This window comes from Ornithodoros turicata, chromosome 1 (genome assembly GCF_037126465.1).
Source record: "Ornithodoros turicata isolate Travis chromosome 1, ASM3712646v1, whole genome shotgun sequence".
NCBI lineage: Eukaryota > Metazoa > Arthropoda > Arachnida > Ixodida > Argasidae > Ornithodoros > Ornithodoros turicata.
This window is the reverse complement of record NC_088201.1, coordinates 27,241,853-27,268,276: the sequence shown is the minus strand read 5'-3', so window position 1 is coordinate 27,268,276 and position 26,424 is coordinate 27,241,853. Positions and strand designations below refer to the sequence as shown.

Here is a 26,424-nt window from a genome sequence, read left to right as displayed (position 1 = left end):
GGCAATCGCCACACGGTCTCGCAGTGTGCGCTGCAAGACGGAAGAATTGGATGGATGACTTACGTCAACTCCCGACAGCCACGCACAAGAGACAAGCCCACGTGCTTAGTAACGACAGCAGTTATTTAATGCATGGATGAATTCTAATTAAAGTCGAGCAAGTGATATAGTGATAACAAGCTGTTCCGAGAATTGGGATCCAAGTCTCGGAAAAGCGAAATATCGCTGTCGGAGGAAAGGAAATTATGGTCGCTGGATTGTGAACGATGATGGTAGCAGTCAGACTGTATTCGTGGTATGGCAGTTTCCAAACGTTGACACACACTTCACTTACAATGCTTAAAAATAATAAGAATAATAATCGCAGGTGAAGGGCCCACGCCAATATGTCCGGACCATCTTCTTCCACCTTAGACACTGGCCGTTATCCACCGAGGAAGATTGGCCAGGGCTAAATTATTAGTTAAGCGTGTCTATCTTCGACTGACCGCCAACACCCTCCTCTTTTTCCTGCTCGTTCCTCGATATTGGTCCTCTTCTCCCTCTTGCGTTCCTGAATTTCGAAGGTTGAATTACTCCTTTTCTCCTGAGTTTCAGATTCAAAAATGGATATTGTGACTACTATCCTAATTAGGATTTCTTCCAGTAAGTTGCTGGGAGAAATTCTAATTAAGATGGAAGTCGCAATATCAATCTTGACGTGGAAACTCGGGGGGGGGGGGATGCGTAAATCAGCTTTTGAAGTGAATCTGAAGTGTTTGAATGGCCTCGCAGTGCATGTGCAATATGCCGCACCGCCCAGGACAAACAGAATTGGACGAGCTGGCCTACGTCAAGAGAGGTATGTTTTCGGCAGCGTCTGAACTTGTTTTGTCGTTTTCTGCCGAAACCACTCATCTCCTGGCGTAGGCCAGCACGCCCAGTTCTTTTGTTGAGAGGCGTGGCATTGCACATCGCGAGGCCGTGTAGCAATTGCTGTTGGAGCAGCGCTCAACCCACCGAAGATATCGGGAGAAGTGAAATCCCAAGCGCAAGCGGGCCCAGTGAGATTGCGCGACAATCTGCGCGAATGCGCACCGGTTTTTCAATGCCAAAAATCTGGCATCCGCGACAATGCATGGTATACCGGACACGCTTTATATAGCTGATGAACTATTACGTGCCTTGTCTGTTAGGGGTTCTGGTCCGCTTCACAAAGAGCAAGCGCAAGAAAAAGGCACTGAAGAGCAGCCTATCGCCAAATAAACATTCGTGTCACGAACCAACCAGAGCAACGCGTGTAACGAGGGAGCAGTTCACTTCCTTACGTAGTTAAGGACATAAAGTCCACCTTTCCGCATTATTTTCGTCCGATGTAATCCGATGGATCTCAAACCAGTTGTGTATTGATACAAAGTGGACGGACTGCCCAGCACATGCTATAAAAATTCCCATTTCGCTGAGATTTAACTACGCGTACAAGGGCGAGAACACCACAGTTGTTGGCGGTCTTGTGCGTATAAGGAAAGCCTGAAAAATCAAGTTATTTATACTGTGTCTGGCGCGTGTAACTGTTTGAAAAGGTTCGCGCATTATACTCCGGTTACGGTGTGACCCGTTGGGAGACTGTCCCTTGAGACAGTCCCAACAAAGTAGAAGCCATCACCCTGCCAGCCGAAGCCTTTGCCTCGTTCACTGGCGGAAACTCGCTGCCTCTCTATTGCTTCGACAATTAGGCTTCGGCTCGTATACCCACATTTCCTTCGAAAATGGAAAAGGTTACATATCACCAAATCCAATAACCAACTATCAACCCGAATGCAAACGTGCTTCTGCTCCGGTGTCAACGAACACCGGCTTCTACCCTACATTACTCGATCTTGCGTCAAAAAGTCACGAATCCGTTAAGTGTAAATGTTACTCTTTTTCAGATAGTAACGTGAATTGCAAAGGCTGGATCAACAATTAGGACGGACACAACATTTAACCTAAGCAACCATGCGATGACCGAAGGACGGTATCGTTGACGAAAAGTGCCGTCCTTGGGCAATCAGAGGTTCCATTCCCGCCACCGAGCACTCGCTAAGTTTTCGTCAACTATACCGTCCTTGGATCATTAGAAGCCCCCTCACCTCAGTTATTTAAAAAAAGTTATTTCCTCGACTCGCCTGTTTTGTGACAACAGGCTCTGCGTTCTCTCGACGATTTCCTCATTGAATACTGTTGACGATCAATCACCTCGTGGGTCGTCTTCGAACGCTTCCTGCCTCGCTTAAAGTGAGCCGTCACGTTTTACGGTTCAGAGCAAGCGGTCCTAATAACAATTTGGAGTAGATTCACGTGTGAGAGAAATCAGTGTCCGCCGTTGTTCTTATTCTTTGCTCGGGAAACAGTCCAGCGCAAGTGCCTTGACAGGCCGCCACACGTAAACAAATGGGCTGTGAAACGCAGCAGCGCCTGCTTTCGCTTAAAATAGGTGATTTTAGAGTTAATGATTTCAGCAAAGCCTCTGCGTGTAGCTGAGAACTTTTCATCCGCACTAGTAAAACCTGCCTGAGGTGTTGCTATCCACTAGCCGAACCCCAGTTAGACACATGATGAAGCTGCAGCTTTCTTAAAATTACTTGGTGTCACGCACAATAACCTGAATCTCGTAATTCATTTGAAAGATGACAAGAGTAAGTTATCTTAATTATTTTCTCAGTACATTGCTTTACAGTGTGGCCACTTTTAACGTCTTAACGTTTAACGTCTAACGTTTTAACGTCTGTGCAATACCTGCACCATCCCATGGGTGTATGTAGCACGAAGGAGCAAAACGAAAATGCGGAATGCACGAGGAAATAACGGCGAGAGGTCGCGCCTAAAAAGACGAAATCGCAGAGAGGACGAGAGGTTGCACCTAAAGGAACGGTGCCAAGCTGGTTGCGCTAGCTATGAAAGACAAACAAAATCGAATTTATATCATTAATAATAATATTATATCAATAAATAACGATTCATCGAACAACTCAGAAAAGCTTATTTGTAGCAGTGGTACCAAAAAATTAAAGATTTTGCCATTAAAGATTTTCACGAGTCACTGCGCGATGAGAAAATGCAATACTGTAGTATCACTGCAGCTGTACCAACGAGAGTGAAGCAGTTTTCTTCGTGTGGAGCCCAAGTCACTGATTTAATAGGTGCAATACTAATGTGTTCGAACTAATTAGTTACTTCTACGTTCCACCACCTTCCATGAAAGCTGCTTGTGTGGTCTATACTCTATGCGTATTATACGTATAGTACTGGCTAGTTACTCATTTTTCGATGAATTAATGGGGTGAAAATCGATATGTGTATGACACTTCCTCAATCATGGAAGCGGCTCTCAAAAGAGCCTCATTGTTTGCTCATATACAGTCCTTCAAAGCAGCTCCCTGTCTGTGCAGAACGCGTAACTGAATAGGTGTGCTCAGTGAGGCGATGAACTCGATTTGAATAGCACTCACCGATATAACCCGGAAACGCGGCAGGGGAGCCGTCAATGGGACGCGTAACCTAAAACGGGGTCGAGAATCACTGTCCAAAGACACATACAGCAGCAGGAGGAAAATGCCTCTATCCGGCTTAACCATATGAGTTGGCCCTAGAGATTTTGTGCAAGTCATCCCCACTGAGTGCTACGTTATGTCAGGATTCAAACCGCAAAGCAACAAGCAAGCGGCTTACGTGTTTGGTGTCATTTAAGGGCTACTTGGCTTATAAATACCTCGCAGCACAGCACACGCCCTTTATGTCGCCCAAATTTTTCTTGTGCATTTGCAGTCAACACTGCCATAAAATCGGTCGGGGCGACGCCTGGTGTGAGACAGACAACCTTCATTTTAGCGTGCAACACTGGTTCTCATTTATCCGTAGGCGTTATGCGCATGCAATGTCGTTTTCCCGCCATACTTGACGGGCAATCTTAGTGTCATGGAGGAAGAAAGAAAAGGAGGCGCCCTATGGGTATTCGAGAGAAGAGAAAAGCGTGGAGTAAGTGACGTATGAACTGAAGGTGAGTTTTACCTCGCTTCATGCTGAGAACACCAATGAGGATGCTCAGAGCACGCCACTTTAGGGGCCACCTCCACACGCTACTATCACACCTCTCCATGAATTCCGAAATTATGCAATACAGGCAACTGAAAAACCGAAACCGGAATACTAGCAGTGACCAGAGTGACGTCACACAGCCGGGCCCCAATTCCAGTTTTCGGTGGAACAGGGTACCTCCTCTCATTCCTTCCTCAATGGCTGGTGTCTACTTCGGCACAGCGTTGCCCGCCATTTTCAATTTGCATTTTCTAAAAAAGTGAGCGCGATTGACGGGATTTTACGAGACTGTACGGGAACTGCTTTAGCGTACCTTTAATACCGACTAATGTGCACCTTCTCATAAAACATGGGTCGTCTTCGTTGTTGCTATACAATGTTCCCGATATCAGTGAAGAAAAACCACGAAAAGGGAAGACACGAGAGAGCTGCTTTGGGCAATAATTTTCCTTTGACTCCACGCACGGACTTCTGAAGAATCTTAATATTTCTTTATTCAACGAGATTCTCGGACGAGAATAATTCCGAGATTTTATTCGACGATTCACGAGATTACTTGGGAGATTTTTTTCCAGGATTGGGGCTGACAGTCTCTAAGCAGACATTAAAAACACACTGACGATCGCATACCTTCCAACGAGACAGCAGCTTCCATAAAGCTTGCAACGCCTCTAGTAACACAATAATTTCATTAGATAAGAAAATTAATGCCCCTGGCAAAGAAGAAGAGACGAAGCAGTCTTGGAAATGTTATCACATTGAACGATTATTTCCTGCACGATGTCTATCGCAATGAGACGACGCAGATCGAAAGAAAATAGGGTAACGTGTACCTCAGAGCCTATCTTACAAGTACACATTCATATGCGCGCAGCAGGGTGCAGGAGACTGGGAAAAAGAATAAAACAAATGAAGGCGTAAAGGTTTCTTGCGCAAAATGAAGAGAAAAAACAATGTACGTCTATGAATTGCCTACGCTATGAATGTTCCTATGTACTTTTCTCTTCATTACTTTGCAGGACGAATATGCTGCTTAAAAGTCGTTTTACTGGAATCGTTTACAGCGGCGCGCTCAATTAAATTAAGACTAAATTATATATATTCGCATTTCTATAGTACGATGAACAATTAATGAAAGCTGGTTTAGGACGCAGTTGTCCTTGGTCAACGAACACCTTTACTAGTCTGAACCAGTAATCCATTTTTCGACGCTGCAGTGGTGGGTGTGTTTCTTCGTCCTCACTGTACTGCGAATCGCTAATGTTGTAAGGCCATCGCCACACCCATACTTTTGAACTTTATCCATTGCACCTGGCACTTGTCCTCAACTCAGAGTGCGGAGGTGCAGGAATGAAATGCCATATCGGATATGAAAGGTAACAGGCGCTAGCTACTTTCACTGTATATGGGGTAGATGGTAACGTGGTGGTGTAAACATATCGCAGCAATTTAACCAGGGACACAACACATTAGTCATAATGTTGTGTCCCTGGTTAAATCGTTGCAATATGTCTACATCGGCTACTTGCATATCTACAGACATTACGAAGACCGGGTAAGTCTCCTTCATGGCAAGGAGATATCCTACTTCGTATTGCCAACTGTAGGAGATATCCTACTTGCGGTGTGTAGCTGTCTCTCCTGAAGTGCAGGTATATTTCAAATAGTATTTTTCTCACACTGTTGTAAGGATGTCACGTTCTAGAGTTTTGGGTGAGTTACTTCGAACTGTACAGAGTTCAGATATTTTGAGCTTTGATTCATAGCATCGGAGATGGGCGGTGCAGGTGTTCCGCTGTACTTCTCGTACTTCCAACTTTTAACCACTTTGTAGTCATTTGGTACGCGAACAAAATAAATGTGCAGTGTTTCTGAATCCTACTCATGTTGAAAGAACACCATCGAGCTTATACACTTCGAATCATTTCACCTTTAGATTCCTTCGTTTACAGGCCAATTTTATATGGGTCGTATTGGAAGCACGTGGCTACAGAATCTGCGCGGTATACACCTTAAACGCTGAGAGAGAAGTTGAGCAGCCCATGTACACGTGTGGAAGCGAGGGGCGCCCTCATGACGAGACGCAATCAAGAGCAAGACTTTCTTCTCCGGAAGTGGCGCGTCCCGTCTCAGTGGAGCATCCCTAGTGGCCGGATTTTGTTGTTCCTCGGTCGTCAGCGGCACGAAACGCTTCCGCTTGACTAACAGCCACACGCAGGTGCTTCCCGAGACAACGACCTCTCTCACACGATGGTCACCCGATATGAGAGCGTTTTCGCTTTTCATTCTTTTCAGATACGGCTAAAGGAGCTTTTCACTCATCTCTTGAATACTGCTGGACGCTCGCGGATAGGGTATTCAAAATAGATTTTTTGTCCCGGCTATCAAGGGCAGACAGGGCGTTTACACGGTGAACACACACAGAAAATGACGAGGAAGAAAATGAGGTGAGGGATATGTTTATTGTAAAGGAACAAAGAAGGGAAAGCTTAGCCATACACACGGGTCGGCTTACTATACCTTTTAAAAAATAGTAATCTGATGCGTAATCATAATTGACACTGGAGGAAGAACTGGAGGGTAAAGGAAGCCAAGCTGAAGATAAAGGACCAGAATACAGATCCAAAATCATATTTCTCGAAATCCCAGGATCTTTTTTTTTTTTTTTTTTTTGCTAATCTCGACATTCGCAGCGTGGTCTTCGCAATCACCAGGACTTGAGCGAAGTTTTTTTTTTAAATTCCGTGTTAGCGCCGCGAAGCAACTGTGGCTATGAGCGGCGTACAGACGCGCACAGATGAAGAGAGGACAGCAGGAAGGAGTAGGAGGCAGGGGGTTAGTATGCGTCCTGGGCGACTTCAAGGGGAACTGTGCCGACATTCGTTTGCAAAATCTGCCGGAAAACCCCAGCGGGTGCGGGGATTCGAACCCGCGTCAGCTCCCAGTCTTGGCGTGGAAAGTGATCATCCTAACCACTATGCCACGAGAGCTGCACGGTTTCAGCAAAGATGCAGTTCCAGACAATTCCTTTGGGGTGTTTCGGGGTGGCGACGATAGGCAGGGCGTTCCTTCGAAAGTCCATGGGAGCACAGTTGCAAAAATAAGTGGATTTTACGATTACAACTACACATTGGTAGGGATGATTAACATATGTATCACTGTGGTGCGAAACAATGAAACAATGAACTCCACACGCGAGAACTGGACTCTGAAACCGAAAGTGAATTCTCTCGTGCCTACAGATCGTAATGACGCGCGCGTGATATTTTCGAAGACGAATGTCAGCCGAGAGGTTACACCGGGGGAATGCACGAAAGTGGGTTAGGATATACTTGGAGGGAAGGCGACCACTTCCCGTTGAGAACACTATGTAGTGTTCCTAGAGGGAAGTGGTCACAGCACCCAAAGTGCTTACACGATTAAAGTTTCATGTGAGGTCGAGCGCTTCGTTTCATGTTTGATTCACGTGGTCTCCAAAGCAGTGTGAATTTGAAATACGCTTCCTGTAATATAAGTCTTTACGAATGTCTTTTCCACACAAGACAGCTCGTCGAGTGACTACGGCGTTCCCTCCCCTGATAGCTAATAAAAAAATGTAGTATTCCATCTTCTCAACGTGTTGAAACAAATTGAGGAGAGTCCTATATTATACAGCGCCATTTTACGCTGTGTCAGAACGTGCAATTCGGTGCTTGGCTATCCGCAGGTTCCTGGTACCTCTAGGCATATAGGGTCCTGGAGGACTACAAGGCCCACAGCGCGACGAGGATCACCTTCGAGTCGTTCGTGTTACCGTGGGTGCCAGGCCGCGTATTACTGCAAATGAAGATACGGACCGTCCTCACTGCCTTTCTTGCTAAGGCGGATTCTTGCTATTGCTAAGAATCTCGAGCTGCTCCAGTTCCGCAAGCTAGCTGCCAAGCATCAGCCTAGGTACCGGATTTCTTGGCACAGACCAGTCTCGCGACGGGAGTTTTGTATCGTTTGATCACCCACTCTAATCATCATCATCATTAACCGGGCAGAGAACAACAGCCTTTCTAATATGCAGAAAACCGTGTTGAAATGATTTTCACGTCCACCGTATCAACAAATTCGAATAAATTGAGTTTGAGGAAAGACAAGACCGAACACGAAGTACGAACGTATACGTGCTTTGCCCCTTAGGCTCTCGGAAGCTCTATGCGTTGTGTCTGTCCCTATGGATGGAGCTAGCCTAGGCTCATTTCCCTATCTGTGCTTTGTCTTGTCCGCACAGGACGTGTATCAGGTTGCTTGCATTCTACTTTTATGTTTCACAAATTCAATTTACTGTCGACCTGCCATGCACCTGCTAGGTAGCTAAGGATCTTTCTAAGCACCCCAACCGACAAATTTTAAAGCATTTTGTCGCTTAATGCTGCGTGCACATTGCGACATTTTTCCTTCCCACTACACTACACAGCGCATACACTAACGCAGCTTGTTCTTCGGCTTACTTGCCGTAGAACGTAGAGTAAACACGGACTCTAAACACCTCTAACCAAGCGTGCCCCGCATCCTTGTTTGCACAAAGCACTGTCCTTTTCCACCCGCAAGCGTGACAGTAAGCTGCGTAACTCCCCTTAGTTGTTGGCAGTGGGTGATGAGATTATGTTCAGCTATAGCGTGCTTCCACAACAAGAGACGTAGCCTAGCAACAATGCACTCCTGCTGTTTTTGCGCCCTCTAGCACATCCTACGCACTAAAAGAAACGCTGTCGTTACGAAACACAGTTTTAGAACAGGGCACTCAAGCGAAGATACGTAAGACTGACCAGAATTTTTATAAAAAAAGCTATGAGAACAGCATAGATGATGTTTTTGCAGTTGAGTTCTACGGCCAGGCGGACATCCTCTGGAAGAGAGCGTGTAACTACCAGGCGATTAATTCCCTGAAATTCATGAATTAAATTGGTAATTAGGGAATTTTGGGCAAAAGCGAGATAGCAGAATCAGAGACTATCCTCGTTGAATACCATTCCACGTTTAAAAAATCCTGAAACACGCACGTGCGCTAAAATATCCATCCCCGAATTTCGATATGCAAATGAGCCGAAACCGAAAAAAGGCGCGCCTGAGGAGCGCATCACCCACACCGACGGAGGCTTATCTGGCCATTTGAGCGGCACCTACTCCCATTATCTCCACCGCTCCAAATCACGTGGCCCTCTGACATGAAATGAGCGCTGTACTCCCCCCGTTCCCGCTCACCGCGGTTTCGGTTCATTTGCATATCAAAATTCGGGGATGGATATTTTAACGCACGTGCGGGTTTCACGATTTGTTAAACATGAAATGGCTTGCAACTAGGATAGTCTCTAAATCTGCCATCTCGCACGAAATCCCCTCACTAAAAAGTTAATGAATTTTAGGTAATTAGTCATCTTGTAGTCGCACACTTTCTTCGAGAGGATGTCCGCCTGGCCGTATAAGTGAACTGCAAAAACATAATCTATGATGCTATTCTCCTAGCTTTTTTTTTTTAAATAAAAATTCTGGTCAGTCTTACGTGACGCACCCAGTATATATACTGACTCATTGTGACAAGCGAAACTTATGACATTGGTACTCAAAGAGAGGGGATAAGGAGAAAACATACAAGAGTGAAATAAACTGTTTTAAATGAGAAAAGCGCGGTCGACACAATGGTGCACGCTTTTTCACAGTGACAATTTTCTCCGCGAAGTCAATGCCCATGTATCAGGTACATGTGTCCTATACCCTTGGGTGCGGGAAGATAGCACCCATCGTAGACGATTCGAACGACTATGTATGTTACCCAGGTGAATGGGCACGCGACGGTGCGTTAAATCATATCATTTGTTACAGACCATGAACTATGCACAACACCACCCCCACATTTCCGTGACTAGATGTTTTATATTTTTATGCCCCGTGATATCACATGCAGCCTGGATGCTACTCACGGAGTCTGCGAACCCTACAGACGAGAGAGTACGAATTTAAATTGCGTGATTACGAGCTGCATAAAACAAGAACTAAGAATAGCGAGATACAGTTTGAAGGGCGCGTGTTTGTTGCATAGGCGCCTTTATCACGACGCATTGCACACTGTGCCGGCGTTACACACTCATATCACGCTTTGACTCATCCCTGCATAATTCTTATTGTCAATTTATACCTCGACAGAACATCTACGTCATGAGTGTCTCTTGCGCGTGCTGGACCAGGATACTGGACCACGTGTAGGACCAGTGCTGAATCAGGACTCGTGGTACTGACTTCAGAAATGGGGCTTTATCGTCGACACGCTGAGAAGTATTCGAAACGGTCGTCTGCAACTGACATCCGCAAGTATAGACCATGTCCATTCAACCTCAAGCGTGTAATATCTGGCCTTGACAAGAGGACGTCGTAATCTACATCATCGTTGACCAGGGCGTCAGTTGTGATCGTTATATATTGGGCTGTAATGGTGACAGAAGAGTCGCTGAAGGGTTTCAAATATACGGTCTCGTGGTGGTGGTGGTGGTGGTGGTGAAAGGGCTCTCCGTTGTCGGCCTCACAGAGGTGGGCAACGTCACGACTGACGCCCTGGGGAATGTGCGTCCTGGGCCTACTTCTAAGCGAACTGTGCCGATATGTCTGAAATGTGTCTGTGATATGTCTGCGTGCATGTGACGTGTCTGCGTATGCGTCTGCGTGTGATGTGTGTGTGTGCGTGTCTGAAAGCGTCTGAGGAAAAAATACTGGGTTCGAATCCCCGTCTCGTAGAACAAGACCAGTATACATACCGTGCAGTTCTGTGTCGTCGAATTGTCTCGCTCGAACAGGTCACGGCCATTAAATAAACTAACAACAGCGTATTATTTTACCACGAGCTGCGCTGGCTACAACAACATCCGTACGCCTCCTAACTTCAAAGAAAAAGGGGAGGACGAAGCAAAGACTACAAACAGCTGTTCGAATGCACTTCGCTTGGAGGGGTACTTAATACGTCATATTCATAGTGACGTGACTGTCTATGAGGTTTCTGGTTTTGCGCAAGTGACGTGCGTGGTTCATGTTCTCAACGGTCCGATGTCCGTGGTCATCCGTCGTTTGCTCGAACGTTACTCAGAGACAGCTGAAGAGCTGCAGTCACATAGGTATATATATCCGTCAGCGGAGAATGCAGTCTGCACATTGATAGTGGGGCACACGAGGTGGCGGCTGCCAGGTAGACGGGGAAGTCGACTCACATGTTTGCAGGACTGTCCCGAAGTATGCAATACTTTTTTCGGTAATACTCGCGAAGAATATTTCAGTCTGGTTTCGGAATCGATCAGACCGTATATGCGAGACTACCCTTTAGAAATGTCAAGTCCCGTTGCCCTCCAATCTGCGATTGCCTGTGGATACCGGGATGTCTTCATGCAAGTAACGGACGGACCGCTGTGCTCCGGAGTATGGTTTGGTTTACCGTTTAAGTGTAGGTCGATGTACATCAGTCGTGGGCAGGAAAAATGTGTTTTATTTCTTTTTTGTGAGTGGAAACTGCCATTCGTTTTCGTTCGTTCTTTTAGTCGCACGCCATTATTGACTCGATTACTCGCTCCGTAGCTGATGCTCCTGAATACGGGCCATTTCGTGCATCCTTTCAGCAAGTCCTCCTCGAAAAGGCCGACAGCGTTTTTATGCGCTTGTGGCAGTTGCTGTACACCGTGTTCCCTTCTACTTCCACCGAGATCACGCGGAGAATCACGCAGGCGTTGCAGGAGTGTCTCTTTGCCTCGGTCCACTAATTTTCACCATCTGTTTTACTCTATTTGGAAGGCCGTGTAGAAGCAGCGCGACAACCGTGTAGCCGGAAAGACGTGATTCGGCGAATTGTAGAAATTTTTCCGAGGATTTGATTTGATTATATGTTTTCTGGCGGAACAACTTTTTCCATGGAGTACGAAGGGTCCACAAACATATTTTACGGCATGGGCTCTATTCCACCTGCCTACCTGGTCGTCGCCAAACTGCAAGACGAAATTCTCTTTCAAAAGATTACCCTACCGCTTGTCGGTGCACTGCGAGAGGGAGATCGCATTTGTTGGTCGAAACCACTAGAAAAATCCTGAAATCGTCAGCTTTTGCGCCATCAGTGTGAAGCCTGGATTGCGTTCGCATGCACGTTCGCAGACTGAGCACCACGCGTCAAGCCGTCAAAATCATCGCGTCTCACTGGAATGTGAGAGGAGGACTTTCTGAGAGACGTGTTCCGGACACGGTTAGCAATATACCTCTTGTTGCTGTGCCATTTGGCCTTGCCGCTACAGGATACCAAGGACGGCGGCCACATCCGCGTTTCCGTGGGACGAAGGCGAAAGTTAATATTGCAGCGGCAGGTGAACCAAGCTTCGACTATCAATCATGGTGCTAATCTTTGCAGTTCCTTCGCCACTAACAGAAATCCTACCCAATTTCATCTCTGCACTACCACGCACTACTAAACTACAGGTTTGTGGTAGTCAAGGCCTCCTTGTCGAGGCTGTTGCGTCCCACCCGCGGATAGTTGTGCGTGTGTAAAAAAGTAAATTCTTCCGAAAATGCGACCGGCCCGTGTATATCCTTTTTATGTCTCCTCATCTGGGGTACCCCATACACTCAGCCGTTTGATTACAGTCAACACAAAAGTGAACATTTGCATCATTGTCACTGCTGGCAGCTGGGCGCAGTGTCCGCTGCAGCAACGAGGAAGCGACGCTTGATGACACACACAAAAAGGTGCATGTAAAAACAGACGTCAAAGAGGAGAGCACGTAGGGGAGCTAGCCGCTGCGGACGATACCGGGTGACACGGTGCGCTGAAAAAAAAAGAAAAAACTGCCTCACGAAGCGGCGGGAAAAGGATACCGAAGAGGCCACGGTGCATGAAAACAGGCTCACCACGTTTAGTACCACTGTGCTTATAAAAGGACGCGAGAAAACAACGCATTTCCGCACTTAATTTCCAACAAAGGCGACACTGTCGCGGAAGTGGACGCAAAATGAACGGAGTGAAAAGCTGTTTTTTTTTTTTCGCATACTTTGACGTGACCAAATATATATGTTTGAACAGAGAAAGAAACCGGTCAGATCTCGAAAGCCACGTTATGGTAACTCAGCAGAACGTCCGAGAGTTCCCATACGACGAATTCAGCATCTTCAGAAAAGGAGCGGAGCATTCTTTCCGGCGCACAACAGCTGAAACACAGTAAGCATTGTCTTCAACGTGGCACTTTGACACGACGAAGTCAAGTATAGCTCGAAATCCGGAAGTTCATTAACGAGCCCTCGACCGGTCAAGCGTATGATGTGTGGGTTTAAATTTGTGTGGGCTTAAAACTCTGACATATCCTGACGAGCTGCCACGTCTAACGAAATATATTTGATTCATTCCACATGAACTGCAAGCCATGAAGCCGCAACGACACCTCGCCCACGGTGCACACAATATAAACGTGGTATAAATGAATTTTCAGTATGAGAATACATTCTGCAAGGGAACAGGCCAGACGCTCCGAACGCCCGGTATACGGCATTATCGAGTTCAAGAAACAGATTTGCTAGGGCACTGCACGCTTCACGTCAAATGATATACTGCTTTTGTTGCCTGCTATTGTTCTTTTAGTATTATTATTATTAATGGCAGCGAGATCAACACATCTTTTCAGGAAGGTCGCAGTGCCTACTTGTATTCTGGATCCCGCTGATGTAATAAAGTACAAATAAAAAAAGAGATATTAGCTCTACGATGAGAGTTCGCACAAAAATATACCAAGTCGGCGCCTCAGGGTTTATTAAAAAGTGGTACCAAAAACTATGAAACTAACTTTCGCGACTAAAATTTATATTTCTCGTTCTAAATGAAATATACTTATTCAGTCGTAACGATCAGGAAATCATGGCGCATTATTGGACATCCTGCAAGTGCAGACGCTTGCGTGGCGGGTTGGTGCAAAATTAACCGCATGTACGGGGCGGATATGACAACTTACCATACAGGATAGCTCGCGCTAAATAAGTTTAGTTTTTTTATTAGTCTTTGGACGTCTTTGCGTTTGCTTAAGAACAACAGGTTCGCAGCAAATATGAAAAGGCACGTCGATCTAGAGGTAAAATCGACATATGAAAATATTGGAGGGCCCAGAAATAGCTAGGGCGTACGTGCCTAGCGTACACCTTGCAGACCTCTTGCCCAATGGAGAGGAAACGGGTTAGCCGCATGTGCACTGTTAGCAGTATTCAGCTCGAATCACTTCTACACCAACATGGCTTAGTCGACCATGATTTTTCTTGCTAATCATTCATGTCGTTTAATAAATTTATCCGCAACAATGCTTGAATTTTACAAAAAAATCGTTAAAAACACTACGAAACAAAAGAACATCGCAGGACAAGTAAAACTGTTAAACTTTATTTATACAATTTGCGAAGTGCACTGCAAGCGCTTCGTGTGGGAGTCAACTTCGTCTTGGATATCCAGGGTATTTTTTTTTTTTTTTACCCTTTACAGAATTTTTTATAAAAGAGTTATGAGAACAGCATATATGTCGTTTTTGCAGTTGAGTTCTACGGCCAGGTGGACATCCTCTCGGAGAAAGTATGCACTACAGGATGATTAATTACTTAAAATTCATTAATTACCTTTTTTAAGTAGAGGATTTCGGGCAAAAGCTAGATAGCAGATTGAGAGGCTATCCTAGTTGCAGGCCATTTCACGTTTAACAAATCCCGAAACACGCATGTGCGTTAAAATATCCATCCCCGAATTTTGATATGCAAATGAGCCGAAACCGCGGCGACGGGGAACACGAGGAATACAGCGCTCATTTCATGTCAGAGAGCCACGTGATTTGGAGCGATGGAAATGATTGGAGTAGGTGCCGCTCAGCTGGCCAGATAAACCGCTTTCCGGCCCAGATAAGCCTCCGTCGGCGAGCGTGGTGCGCTCCTCAGGAGAGCTTTTTCGGCTCATTTGCATATCAAAATTCGGGTATGGATATTTTAACGCACGTGCGTGTTTTTTTTTTAAACGTAGAATCTCCTTCAACGAGGATAGTTGTTCAATCAAATTCCCTAATTAGAGAGTTAACGAATTTCAGGTAATTAGTCATCTTTGAGTTACATACTCTCTTCCAGATGATATCCGCCTGGCCGTATAACTGAACTGCAAAAACGACATCTATGCTGCTCTTATAGCTTTTTTTAAATAAAAATTCTATCTACTCTAAAAGGCTAAAAAAAAGGAACAAAAGAAAAGAGAAGCAAACACCTTGTAAATCAGAGGGATAACGACAAAGCATATGCAGCCGTGAAAGAGAGTCTTAAAAGTGCCTATGTGTACTTTTCCAAATGAGAGAGTCGAAGGAAATACGTCGCAGGTGAGGTTTCATTACATTGGAAAGCACTTTACGACTCGTGAGGAGCTGCCGTATAAGAGTCACAGTTCAACTGAGTATAAGAGTCACAGAGTAACGAGCTGCGGTAGCAAACTGCCGCCCTGCTTCTGGTGGAGTGAATCAAGTCCTACCGTCCGGTTTCGAAAGCTATAGTGAAAATTGCTCGCTCGATATATTCTTATTTCAATCTGTTGATAAGGAGTACAAATCGTTGAGACCAATACCGTACTAAATGACGTTTCTTTCACAACGAATTCACATACTGTATAAGTAGTAATTTTCGGGAAATACGCGAGCGCTCTTTTCTTCGCGAATTTAAAGTTTCGCGAAATATGCGAACCAATGACAGAAAATATGCGAACGAAATATGTAAGAAATTTGACCCGAGGGTCTGCCCAACTTATGTAGGCGGTTTCTTACGCTATTACACTGCATTGCCTCACAAAATGATCAGTCCTCAGCTGCAAGTGGAGACAGTATGTCCGTCCAGCCTTCACGAATCCCGAGCGGATGTCGGCGTCCCTTGATTCCGGTTCCTCGTAAGCCTGGATCATCCAGCAACTGTGTATAGGTTTGAGCACATTGCCACGCGGATCGACATTTGTAAAAGTTGCCGCATCATTATCGAGAGCCAATCTTACCTGTTCGATGCGGTGAAAGAATGACGGGAGACAGGGTAATTCGGCAATGACCCAGACACCAGCCGAGTAAGGACCCCCTAATTGCAGCCCTCTCAGTCAGAAGGTCTCAAGACAAATGCAGCGGGTTATTACCCAGTTGTGATACCTTTTGTTAACTTCTCCCTGGACGTTCAAGGTGGAGGGCCCCTAGGACGCCCGATACCGCGATTTTAAGGTTAGTTGAGCCAAGGAGCGATAGAATGGTAAAATATGATTCGACAATACTATTTTGTACGTTGTACGTGTTTCGCTCGCTGAACAACAATGTAGGCAAGTTACACAAAAAGTACCCGCCACGCGGTGTCATGATGCAATTGTGGGCCAACGTCATAGTGCCGACATAACTATCACTCAACAACGGGTGCTGCTTTATGGGGAGGAACGCTTTTGCTCCACTGTGTCGGATAAGGATCTTGCGTAACAACGTGCCTGCTCAAAAGACGCAAACTTGGCTGTGCATGCAGGCACAAAGAAACAACTTTAAGAGACTTTGGTGCACTTTTAAGAGAGCTGATGGCCCACTTTGGTGTCCCTCGTGTTCCAAGTTCTCTCCGAATTATCATCACTTCCCTGACTCGCTAATTATATTTCAGGCGTATACGAAATAGGTGGATTTCCTGCGACGACAGAAAGATCACCGAACCGTGGCAGCACTCGAGGCGGGCACACGTGGTCAACTACTAGAGTTCCCCCGGTGGGAAATCCTACTCTCAAAAACAAGGTTTCAACAAAGTTCGAACACAAGTTGCGCGCACACTCCGGATGGGAGGCTAACGACCGCCGGATTTCCCCCGGTAAAATACCCCTCCTTGTCGGTTCGTCCACCTTCTCCACGAAGGAAAAATTACATACTTCCAATAACCTTCCCAGAATGCCCTTTGGTGTTGCTTTACTTGCGGGGCCAGAGATGACCGGTACCGTTTTATTGAACGGTATTGATCGGGCTGCCGCAGATACATGCGGCACAGCGCACGCAACACTGAACATGGCTGAAGCGACAGCCTTGAAAAGTCAGGAGGCGACAACTCACGGAAACCACTGTGGAACCAATAAAATCACGCAGAAAAACAGTATCCGCGCGAACATGGGATGAGGGTCATCGTCACATACAAAAACAGTTGCGTATTGCTCGTATCATTATACGCATGAAAAATAGGAAGAAGAAAAAAAAAAAAGAAACGTGTCTCGACACAAAGTTTGCCGCGAACCCTGATTTAGGACAGGGTGCGCAGGTCACCAACCACACTCTGAAACAGTGGCAGATCCAGGGGAGGAGGGAAAAAAAAAAAGGACGTCAAGTATCAGTTCCTCCCAAAGAGGGTCCGGATACGCGCTGCTCTGAAAGGCAGCACAGATTCCAGGAAGGCGGTCGTGGTACCCCCTACATTCTTCCAAGGACTGCACTCTGAGAAAGAAAGTGTAATCTTAGACCTTTGGGGGGGACTCGATGCATTGCCACAATCATTTGTCCCTTTCGGAATTAAATGCACGGAAGCTTTTGCGAAGTGCAAGGGCTATTTGTTGTGCTGAGGAGTAAATTTCGTGGTCGAGAGACTAAAATCTGGAATAACTGCAATCGAGGGGATTAGAAGCTGCAATTGCTCCCGAACCTACTTCATTTCTTTTTTGTCTCAGGGTGTACTATACAGATTGGTTTCGATGCAGTGTAAGAACTGGCGCTTTTCAAACTGCGAATAATCTCAGACGATGCACGGAAACTGCTTTTACCAGACAATGGACTGTTCTATGTCTTTCGTTCGTGAAAGGCGCTACAAAACGTATAGGAAATCCGTAGAGCGAAGTAGTAATTAAGAGCACGTGTCAAAAATATTTCCGTTCGGGGAGTTTTCGTAGTGCGTGCGCCAAGCAACCTGGCTACCCCAACGCGACAATTAGTGCCCCCCGGCCATCGAGGGAACCTTAAAGAATTCACCTGCATGATGTCCCGTTTTTATGACAACGACACCGCTGCGGGGAAGCAAAAATATGATAGTTTCGGGCGAACACACTCGATCAGACAAGATCCATTTTGTCTAATGATGGGCGTTCGCCCGAAACTGCCGCGGGTCTATTTTTTTCTTCTTTGTGTCCTTCAGTTGCCTTCACATGGACCAAGTAGCACAAAGTACTGCAAGAGGATGATAATTCGGGGTTTTATGGCACAAGGGCAGCTACGGCCAGAATGCGCCAAGACAAATGTTGAGTATGAACTTACAGTAAAAATATGATGATTGTATTAAAGTCAAACAAACCAAAATTGCACAGCGAGAGAGATGGGGCAGGTTACAAATTATGCAGTTAGCCGATGTCTCTATAACGAAAGATCAAGTGTGAGGGGGTGGCTGGTAGCTGTCTGGTTGCAATCGTTCATTTCGCAGAACTGTGCACGAAAGAGCAGCTTCCACACCGGTGCGTGCGTGTTGTGCTCCTTCGGTGCGGGTCAAGTGAGAAAGAACTGCAAAAGAGTAAAGATTGTGCTATTTTGGTGCGTTCACCCATAACTACAAAGTCACTCTGAAAGCTGCCCACACACTTCACTTCAGAATTACGCTCTCATAACGTACTTGCACAAACGGAATACAGTGAACACTCGTTAATATGACCCCCGATAATCTGACATACGCGCTTTATGACCATACTCCTGGGGAACAATGCAGTGAAATCTCTGCAAATCCCCGCGTTATTTTTTTTTTTTTTTTTTTTGATTGGGTGTTAGCGCCGCGAAGCAACTGTGGCTATGAGCGACGTACAGATGTGGACAGACGGAGAGAGGATAGCAGGAAGGAGTGGGGGACAGTGGGGTTAGTATGCGTCCTGGGCCGACAAATCCCCGCGTTAATATGACAATTCCGTATTATGACCAAAATGTTCGGGAACGACCATGGTCATAATAACGAGGGCTCACTGTACACGCAAATAATATCGACAACACGAAGCACGTTTTATTTCGCACCAACTGCCTGACTGCTACTTCCACAACAGGTGATGGAATAAGACAGAAAAGTGACACTTATAATCCAACGAACGTTACGCAAACGGGTAATCAATACAGCGTCTTTCGAACTGCCGTAGTGGCGCATATTGCAACACCGGAGAGAATGGGATACAAAAAGGATAAAAGAAAAAACAGGGACCCAATTGATTGAAACCGTTCGATACACGGACGTTGGCGCCGCCCTTTTCAAGGTCGCTGTTTCCGAGGCTAACAACAGTTCGGCGCTTGTCACACCAGTTGAGTTGAACCACGACCTGCACTCATGAGTCATGATATTGATGTATCAAACGGAAATATGGTGAGAGTGAAATAAGCTTTTGGAGTAAGCAACGACGTATAGATGAGACGATGTCAAACGTTGAAAAACGTCCGTTGACAGCTAGCACGTCCGACCGAAATGAACGAGTTAATGATCAGCGACATCTCCCTATCGATGACCCGTTGTATTTGGTACAAAAACACCAGCTATCTGTGCATTAGTCCTCTAGGCAACGCAAATTGGAATAAGTACTTCCGTGCGCGTTGGTAAGAGGCTGCGTTTAAGTCAAGTAACACGCATTACCGCAAGCTCCATCGTAAGTATAGAAAGACCCGTTCACGATCGAGGAGGAAACTGAGGAGAAAGTGTTGAACACGACGTCAAAAGCGAACTCAGTCTTTCAGTTGTTTCAGAACGCAGCAAACGGGAGTAAGTGTTTCGCAAACACTGGGTGCTCCCTTCTCCTTTAGCCAAATCTATCCGACAGGAAAGCCACCAAAGCAGGAGTCACTTGCCACGAATGCAAACCGCTCTCCTTGTAATAGGAAAAAAGCGGGTGTAACCCGAGCAAGGTCATATTTAAATGAACGGGGAAGCAAACCCTCCCTTCACGCTGACGAGAAAGAGGTCAGCACCAAATATGCTCCTTTGCCACAACAGGTAAACGCTAGTGGACCGCAGTTTTTCCTCACAGGTTTGCAATGCGTTCCTACCAAACCAACGGACGAAAATACCGACGAATACGTGAAAGCTAACATTTAGGTGAATTACTCTGACTGCTCTAAATATATTGAGGCACGCCGAGGTGTTTTGTGAAAGCACAATTCTACAGACTCTTGCTCCGGTGGCTCTTTTCATCATAATTTTTATTTGCAACGTTATTACTAACGCAACCGCTAACAAAATGCACATAAGGCTTCCCATTACCAATATTTACCGAAAGGTGACGACAATAAAGGGGCAACTTGTTTTTTATGCCCATAGTGAAACGACTTCAGCCGATAACGATGCTATCAAGCTCCACTTCATAAACCAGACGTGTTCATCGACGTTTTTTTTTTTCGGCCGTCCGAAGCTAAACTTTGTATGTCATCCACAAATGGCAGTGTGCACGTAGGAACACACAACGTGTGTCCGACAGACTCTTGCACTGGAAGGATTGATGTACAATCATTTTTTGAGTAGACAGCAATAAATATAACGAGACCACCGAATTTGCTTATTATTTACCCCCACCGATCTCCAAGGCACGTTACCGCGGCTCTGCGACTCGCAATGATAATGTTATCGTCCACAAAGCCCAATCGAAAGCGGCCGTTTTCGCCTTCAACCGTTTATCCAAAAAGATAATCGCAGATTGTCCTACTTCTGAGATATAATGTACAGTAGAGTGCGCGAATGAAAACGCGTTCAGCATTCACTCAAACGGTAATGTTAAAAACAGCTTAGAAAAGAAAGGTGCCGTGCTGTTTTGAGATAGGGCACGAGGGTTGCCTGAGATGCCCCTCGTGGCTTTCCCACTACGGCACCCTCAATGTGGCGAACCCACCTTTACAGATGCCCTACGGCAGATACTCCTCGCAAATCGGAAGCCGATCGACAAATTTGCTCGGAGAACGACTCTCACCAGTGTGCTTTCCTTTTCACATTACATTATCCGTTTTTAAAGTTGGGACACAGTCTTCATTGATATCATTTTTCCGACACACTGTTAGAAGGTTACAGCGCGGAGATACATTCCTATATTACGTGCGTTATGAGCTGATGAGAATCGGTTTGCTTAACATAACTGCTGTACGTTAATATAACATAACAACACTCGGTCACATTTCCTTGAATCGTCTCAGTCACAGTCACCGTAATAAGAACGATAATTTCCGGCACTACGCTGCCAGACAACTACGATAATGAACGACGCTAAAGTGGTCGGTCTGTGGATTTATTTTGCCCACTCGAGATTTCTTTCGTATCTGAGCACCAAGCCACTGGTGTCCTTGACCGGGTTCGAACTCACGACCTTGGAGCCAGGAGGCATACACGCAACCAACTGATCCACCGAGCCCGTAAGTCACCGCAATAAACTGTCGATTTACTTCATTCGTTGTGTACATTCAATACGTAACATACGCCCCAGCGTCGGCAGTCGCCACCCATATTGTAGAACGAGTAAATATAAATGAACTTTCGCGGATTTGTTTTACCCATACGTTCTTCCCACAACCTATAGGTTGTTTAATTCCACAGTGATCATGTCGCGCATGCTGCAAACGTACAACCATGCATCCACATTTTCCATTCATACCCATCACGTTTTACTAGAAAACGACGTTACCATAGTTCCTATTCATTGAGGCTCACTTTAAAAGAAACTCGCGTACACGATGATTGTCAGGTGTTCGCCGGATCGCGGAGAGCCTGGGAACGGAACTCTTACAGTGCTTCTTGGGTTTCACTTTTAAGGCGTCTATTCCTCTTTCAGGTCAGTTTCATCTCCGACGCTCTACAATATACAAAGTGACGTTGGACACGTAAAATAAACAGAATAAGAAGTCATCAAAGAAATAGAGAAGCGTCTACAGGCCGGGAACATCATGCGGGCGTGCATATGCGTTGAGCACACGCTGCACAGAGCAAGGTATACAACCGTGGCAAATCTGGGAAGTGGACGTCAGCATGTGCATATATAAACCAAGAACGGATAGGCGTTGAATTCAAAGGGTCCTTGAAGGAAACTGCACACAAGGCTACGCGGAGAAAGAAAGAAAGATGCCAGGTTGCATTGTGGTTTACATATACAGTGAAATCGGAACAGAAAGCAGCGAGACTTTGACGCGAGACTTGAGTGATAGCCGTACAGAGCTCATTGGAGGAATGTCGATATATTTTCCTCCGGTATACGTTATTTCGCCTACATCCATGAAAGCAATGGGGCAGAAGTATAATAAGAAGGTAAAATAAATGAAAAAGACAACCTGGACGCCGCAAAGCAATCCTGCACATCATCACCAAAGTATATACGTGTGATTTTAGAATATATTTTTTAGGTTACGAATCAATGCTGTACTGAGTGAGTAAGGATATAATGACACTCCGCGTGTTACAGCTCGAAAAGCTAGAAGGATGGTGCGTGTGCTTGAATTCAACGTTGCCGCCATACTGTTGTGTAAAGTGCTTGCGAGAGGCTTCCTTTTGTGCAATCTTGTCGAAGATCTGGAGGTGGGAGGGACATATTGTATGCGAGGTGCTGTAACTTAGTAACTTCCATCAGGTCTGCATGCAGAAACAATACTTAGGGTTGCAGAACTCGCTCCTTAGGGATTACGCCGATCGTTTTAATCGATGGCAATGTGACGTTTTATAAGAGTTCCTAAACTACGCCGCTTCCTTGTTTCCGCCAATCGCTTCCGTTGCGGTAGAAAAGTAATTGGCCAATTATTGCGCAGGGTCACGAATAAATTTGAGGACGACGACCGCTCGGTCGTGGTTCGAATAGCCACACTCTGTGACCAATTCCTGCAGGAGGACAGACCCGCTGAAAAATGAGGATATAACTTGAATGGTGGCCGCGAAACAAGCCTCGAGTTGGCACGCGTGGTATTTTGAGAAAAGGTGGAAGGAAGAACAGTTTCTTCCTTCGTAGGATAGGGATATGACCCAATCTCATCATCGTATCTTTATGTGTGTGTGCGTGCGTCTAGGGATATGACCACCTCCACCCTGGGAGCAAATAAACGAAATATGAAAATAACGAGCGAGCTCAACCATGACTGGAATCCCGCGACGGAGATCAGTTCTGTCGTCAGACTCAAGCTTTCAGTCATGGAAGTCTCTCGAGAAAGATGGCATTTCAAAAACCCAGGGCCAACCCACTCGGGTGCTCTTCGATTCATAACAGTTCGGTTCAACAGAACCATAGGAACAATATCCATTTCATGCACAAAAATACTCTCCTCTTCGCTACACCAGTATGTTGCTATAGTCAGTCACATTTCAACTCAGGGAAAGTCACAAAACGCGAGAATATCTAAATGCCCGCATGTACAAACAGCAGGCGGATCTGTTTGCGGGGCTCACAAAACGGAAGACACTTTAATCGGCACTAATGGCGACAAACCCCTCACAAGAGCGACACATGCCGCATCCGTGCTTCGAAACGCAATTTTGTTGACACGAAGTGCATCGCCCGATGTCCCCGTCACCGGTGCACTCCTTTTACCGAGACGACAGATTGCGCCGCGCCGGCCAACAGATCTTGTAAGGAAATGAGAAAACGTAAACAGTAATACTATAGCGGCGTGGTGTATCACGTTTCGCCAGAACACCTGTTGCTCGAAGACCGTGGTGATTTTCTTCTCAATCACATAGTTGTTTTTACCTTTCTCGTTCAGTGAACCGTCACAGAACAAAGGGAACGGTGCGGATGACCAGCACGTCTCACTCGCTTTATTCGAGTGAGAGGCGCAAATAAACGGAGGAGCATATTCAGGAGCGATTATAACTTGTAGTTCCCAGTTTAGTCCCATCACTCTGAAACTTAGACCCCAGCACAGCAAGTGCTCCTTCAACTTCGCATAACTGCCTGTGCATTTAGTCTCGAAAGAGGCTAATTGCTGTGGCAATGGATCTACTCCCCAAAATGACCAAATTATTTTTTTTTAGAGTGCGCTCCCGTCGTTATACCACTACGGAAAGAATTCAAGGTGCGCTAACGACAGCGCTGTTCAAATAGTAGTAGCTTCAATACTGACCATTATTTAATGACAGCCAAGGCTTTTCTAGACGTTCCTATACGTTGTCACGGGACACGATAAAGAAATGTGGCCCTGCGGTGGATTAACTTCGAGCAGTACAGTGACAGTGCACACGGATTATTGGGGATTCCCTCGCTATCGTCATGCCACCCATCGAAATTGGAGCATTGCACGGAAAAGCACAACTTCGCCCATGCTGAACAAAATTTTTGGTAAATGGGGAAGTTGTTTGTCTTGGCAGCCTTGCGTACCTGCTTACTTATCTGTTCAGAATAAAACTGCGAACGTGTCAAGATACTCTGAACTGATATGCTTTCATAAACTAGCACTCAAGCCAGGGCAACCGAACAAGAAACGAAAGTCAATATCACTCGATTTCACATACTGCATAGAGCGGGATTCTTTTTTTTTTTTTTTTTGCCACATTCAGACTTACCCGTAACACAACATGCTAGATACCAGTCATGTGCCTCGTACAACAATCGTTTTCCATTTTGACCTAAATCAAGAACAAGAGCTTTTAACGGCCACGATAGTTTGAGCCTTTCAGAAGAAGAGCTCAAATTAACGTAGACGTTTCGAAGAAATGTTCGCGAGAAAATAAAAGTGACCAGCTTGGCCAAAACTAGGAGAAGACATTATCGCAGGTAGCCGAGCGCAACGCGCAAGGAAAAAAGCATCCCTACCTATTTTTGCGAAGCCGGCGATGATGATCCACACGGAGATGATAAATGGTGTGGCGACGTGATGGAAGTCCACTTTCGCCACCTGGAACCTCTGAATGGCCCCATGACTTTGTCTTGAAAGAGAGCCAGACCCGTGCGTATGCACGGGTTCCACAATCACCTCGTCCGTCGTGTGATCATCCGGATCCGGCGGCACAGCCTCTTGATGTCCACGCGACGCGCTGTCCACAACCACAGCTCTAGCCTCATCTGCTGAGCAAGTCTTGACGGCTGTCAATAAAACCAAAGTCACTGTCAAGGCATGACAAGCCGATTGAAGCCTCATGTCCTCTTTTCCCGCACGTTCACAAAGTCATACGGTAGGCTCAGTAGGTAGTAGACGACATCTTGACATCATCCGACAGAGGCACCGAAAATGTGGGTCGTTGTGTTGAGGAGTATTAGGCTGTGTGCATTGGTGACTATGAAGAAAACACGCGCACCTCACTCACACAACACAGACAAACGCGCGAACCCAATCGAACCGGCTTCAGATACGCGACTGAAAAAAGCTGCGCCGACCGCTTTAAGCGGACGAATTCGCCAGCGCCACCTATTGGAGGAAAAACGTAGTGACGTCGCATGCGTTGCGACGTCATGCTGCTTTGTTATTGGCGGACCATGTGCTTCGGATGCGGAAGAGGCAATTACCGAATCTGCGAGTCGTACTTGTCATCTGGAATCGCAATGTTGTCCATTTCCACTACAGGGAAGTTTTAAGCAGTTTTTCTTTTTCTCTTTACGGGAACGCGTTGCTCTTCGGCTGCGGAAAAAAGAACCGATTGAGATAAAGGAGGTGTGTGCGAGTGGAAAGGTACAGACGACCGGCGAGCTGACCGGTACGTAACATTGACACAATTTCGCCGCCACTTTCTCTTTCGCGTCTATTTACCATATTCTTACTGGCTGAATTATTTACCCTTCATGAGGTACTAATTGAAAGTTCCAAAGCTATAAATAGGTGCGTCTCTCCCATCTTTTGGCCCAGCCTTGAGTGGAAGTTTCGCAATAAGTACATCTTGGCTCGTCGACTGCTAGCACGGTATTGCCGAGCGATCTGCCTGCTGGTGTGGCGGCATGTTGCTCTCGGGGGACAGTGCGTACTGGGCCGACTTCACAGGGAACTGTGCCGACGGTTCTCTTACAGCGTCTGAGGAAAACCTAGGTGGAAAAGGTAGACAGTACAGCCGATGCCGGGATTCGAACCCAGGTCTCCTCTCAGTCGATCAGCTTCGCCACTATGCCGCGGGAGCTGGTAAAACTTACGGCGGCATAGGAGAAATATACCTGCTCCAAGGCAATCCAATATCGAGAGTCAGGGTTGGAAGGATGATCTATGTCGAGGACGATCGCATACAACGCCTTTAGGCAGATGGTACCCCGTGGAAGTAGAGGAGTGCCTGACATCGATATGCAGTGATCATGAAGCGTAATGTCCCCACAATTGCTTTTCTTTTTCTTGCTTTCATTATTGTTTATTTCGTGGCGGGAGGAGGGGATCTCAAGCAAAAAGGAAGCCGGGAGATGTCGACAACGAGTGTGGTGTTTTAACAAAATGGAAGATA

At 46.1% G+C, this 26,424-nt stretch overlaps 1 protein-coding gene across 1 annotated transcript in view; it reads right to left on the bottom strand.

Moving 5' to 3' along the window:
* LOC135377745 (sodium/hydrogen exchanger 3-like) overlaps positions 1-25,365 on the bottom strand; it is a 120,812-nt gene extending 95,447 nt beyond the window's left edge. The window contains exon 1 of the mRNA XM_064610389.1: positions 24,821-25,365. Within this exon, the coding sequence (XP_064466459.1) occupies positions 24,821-25,145 (325 nt within the window). The 5' untranslated portion in view covers positions 25,146-25,365. The remainder of the gene's footprint in view (positions 1-24,820) is intronic.
* Between the last annotated feature and the right edge of the window lie 1,059 nt (positions 25,366-26,424).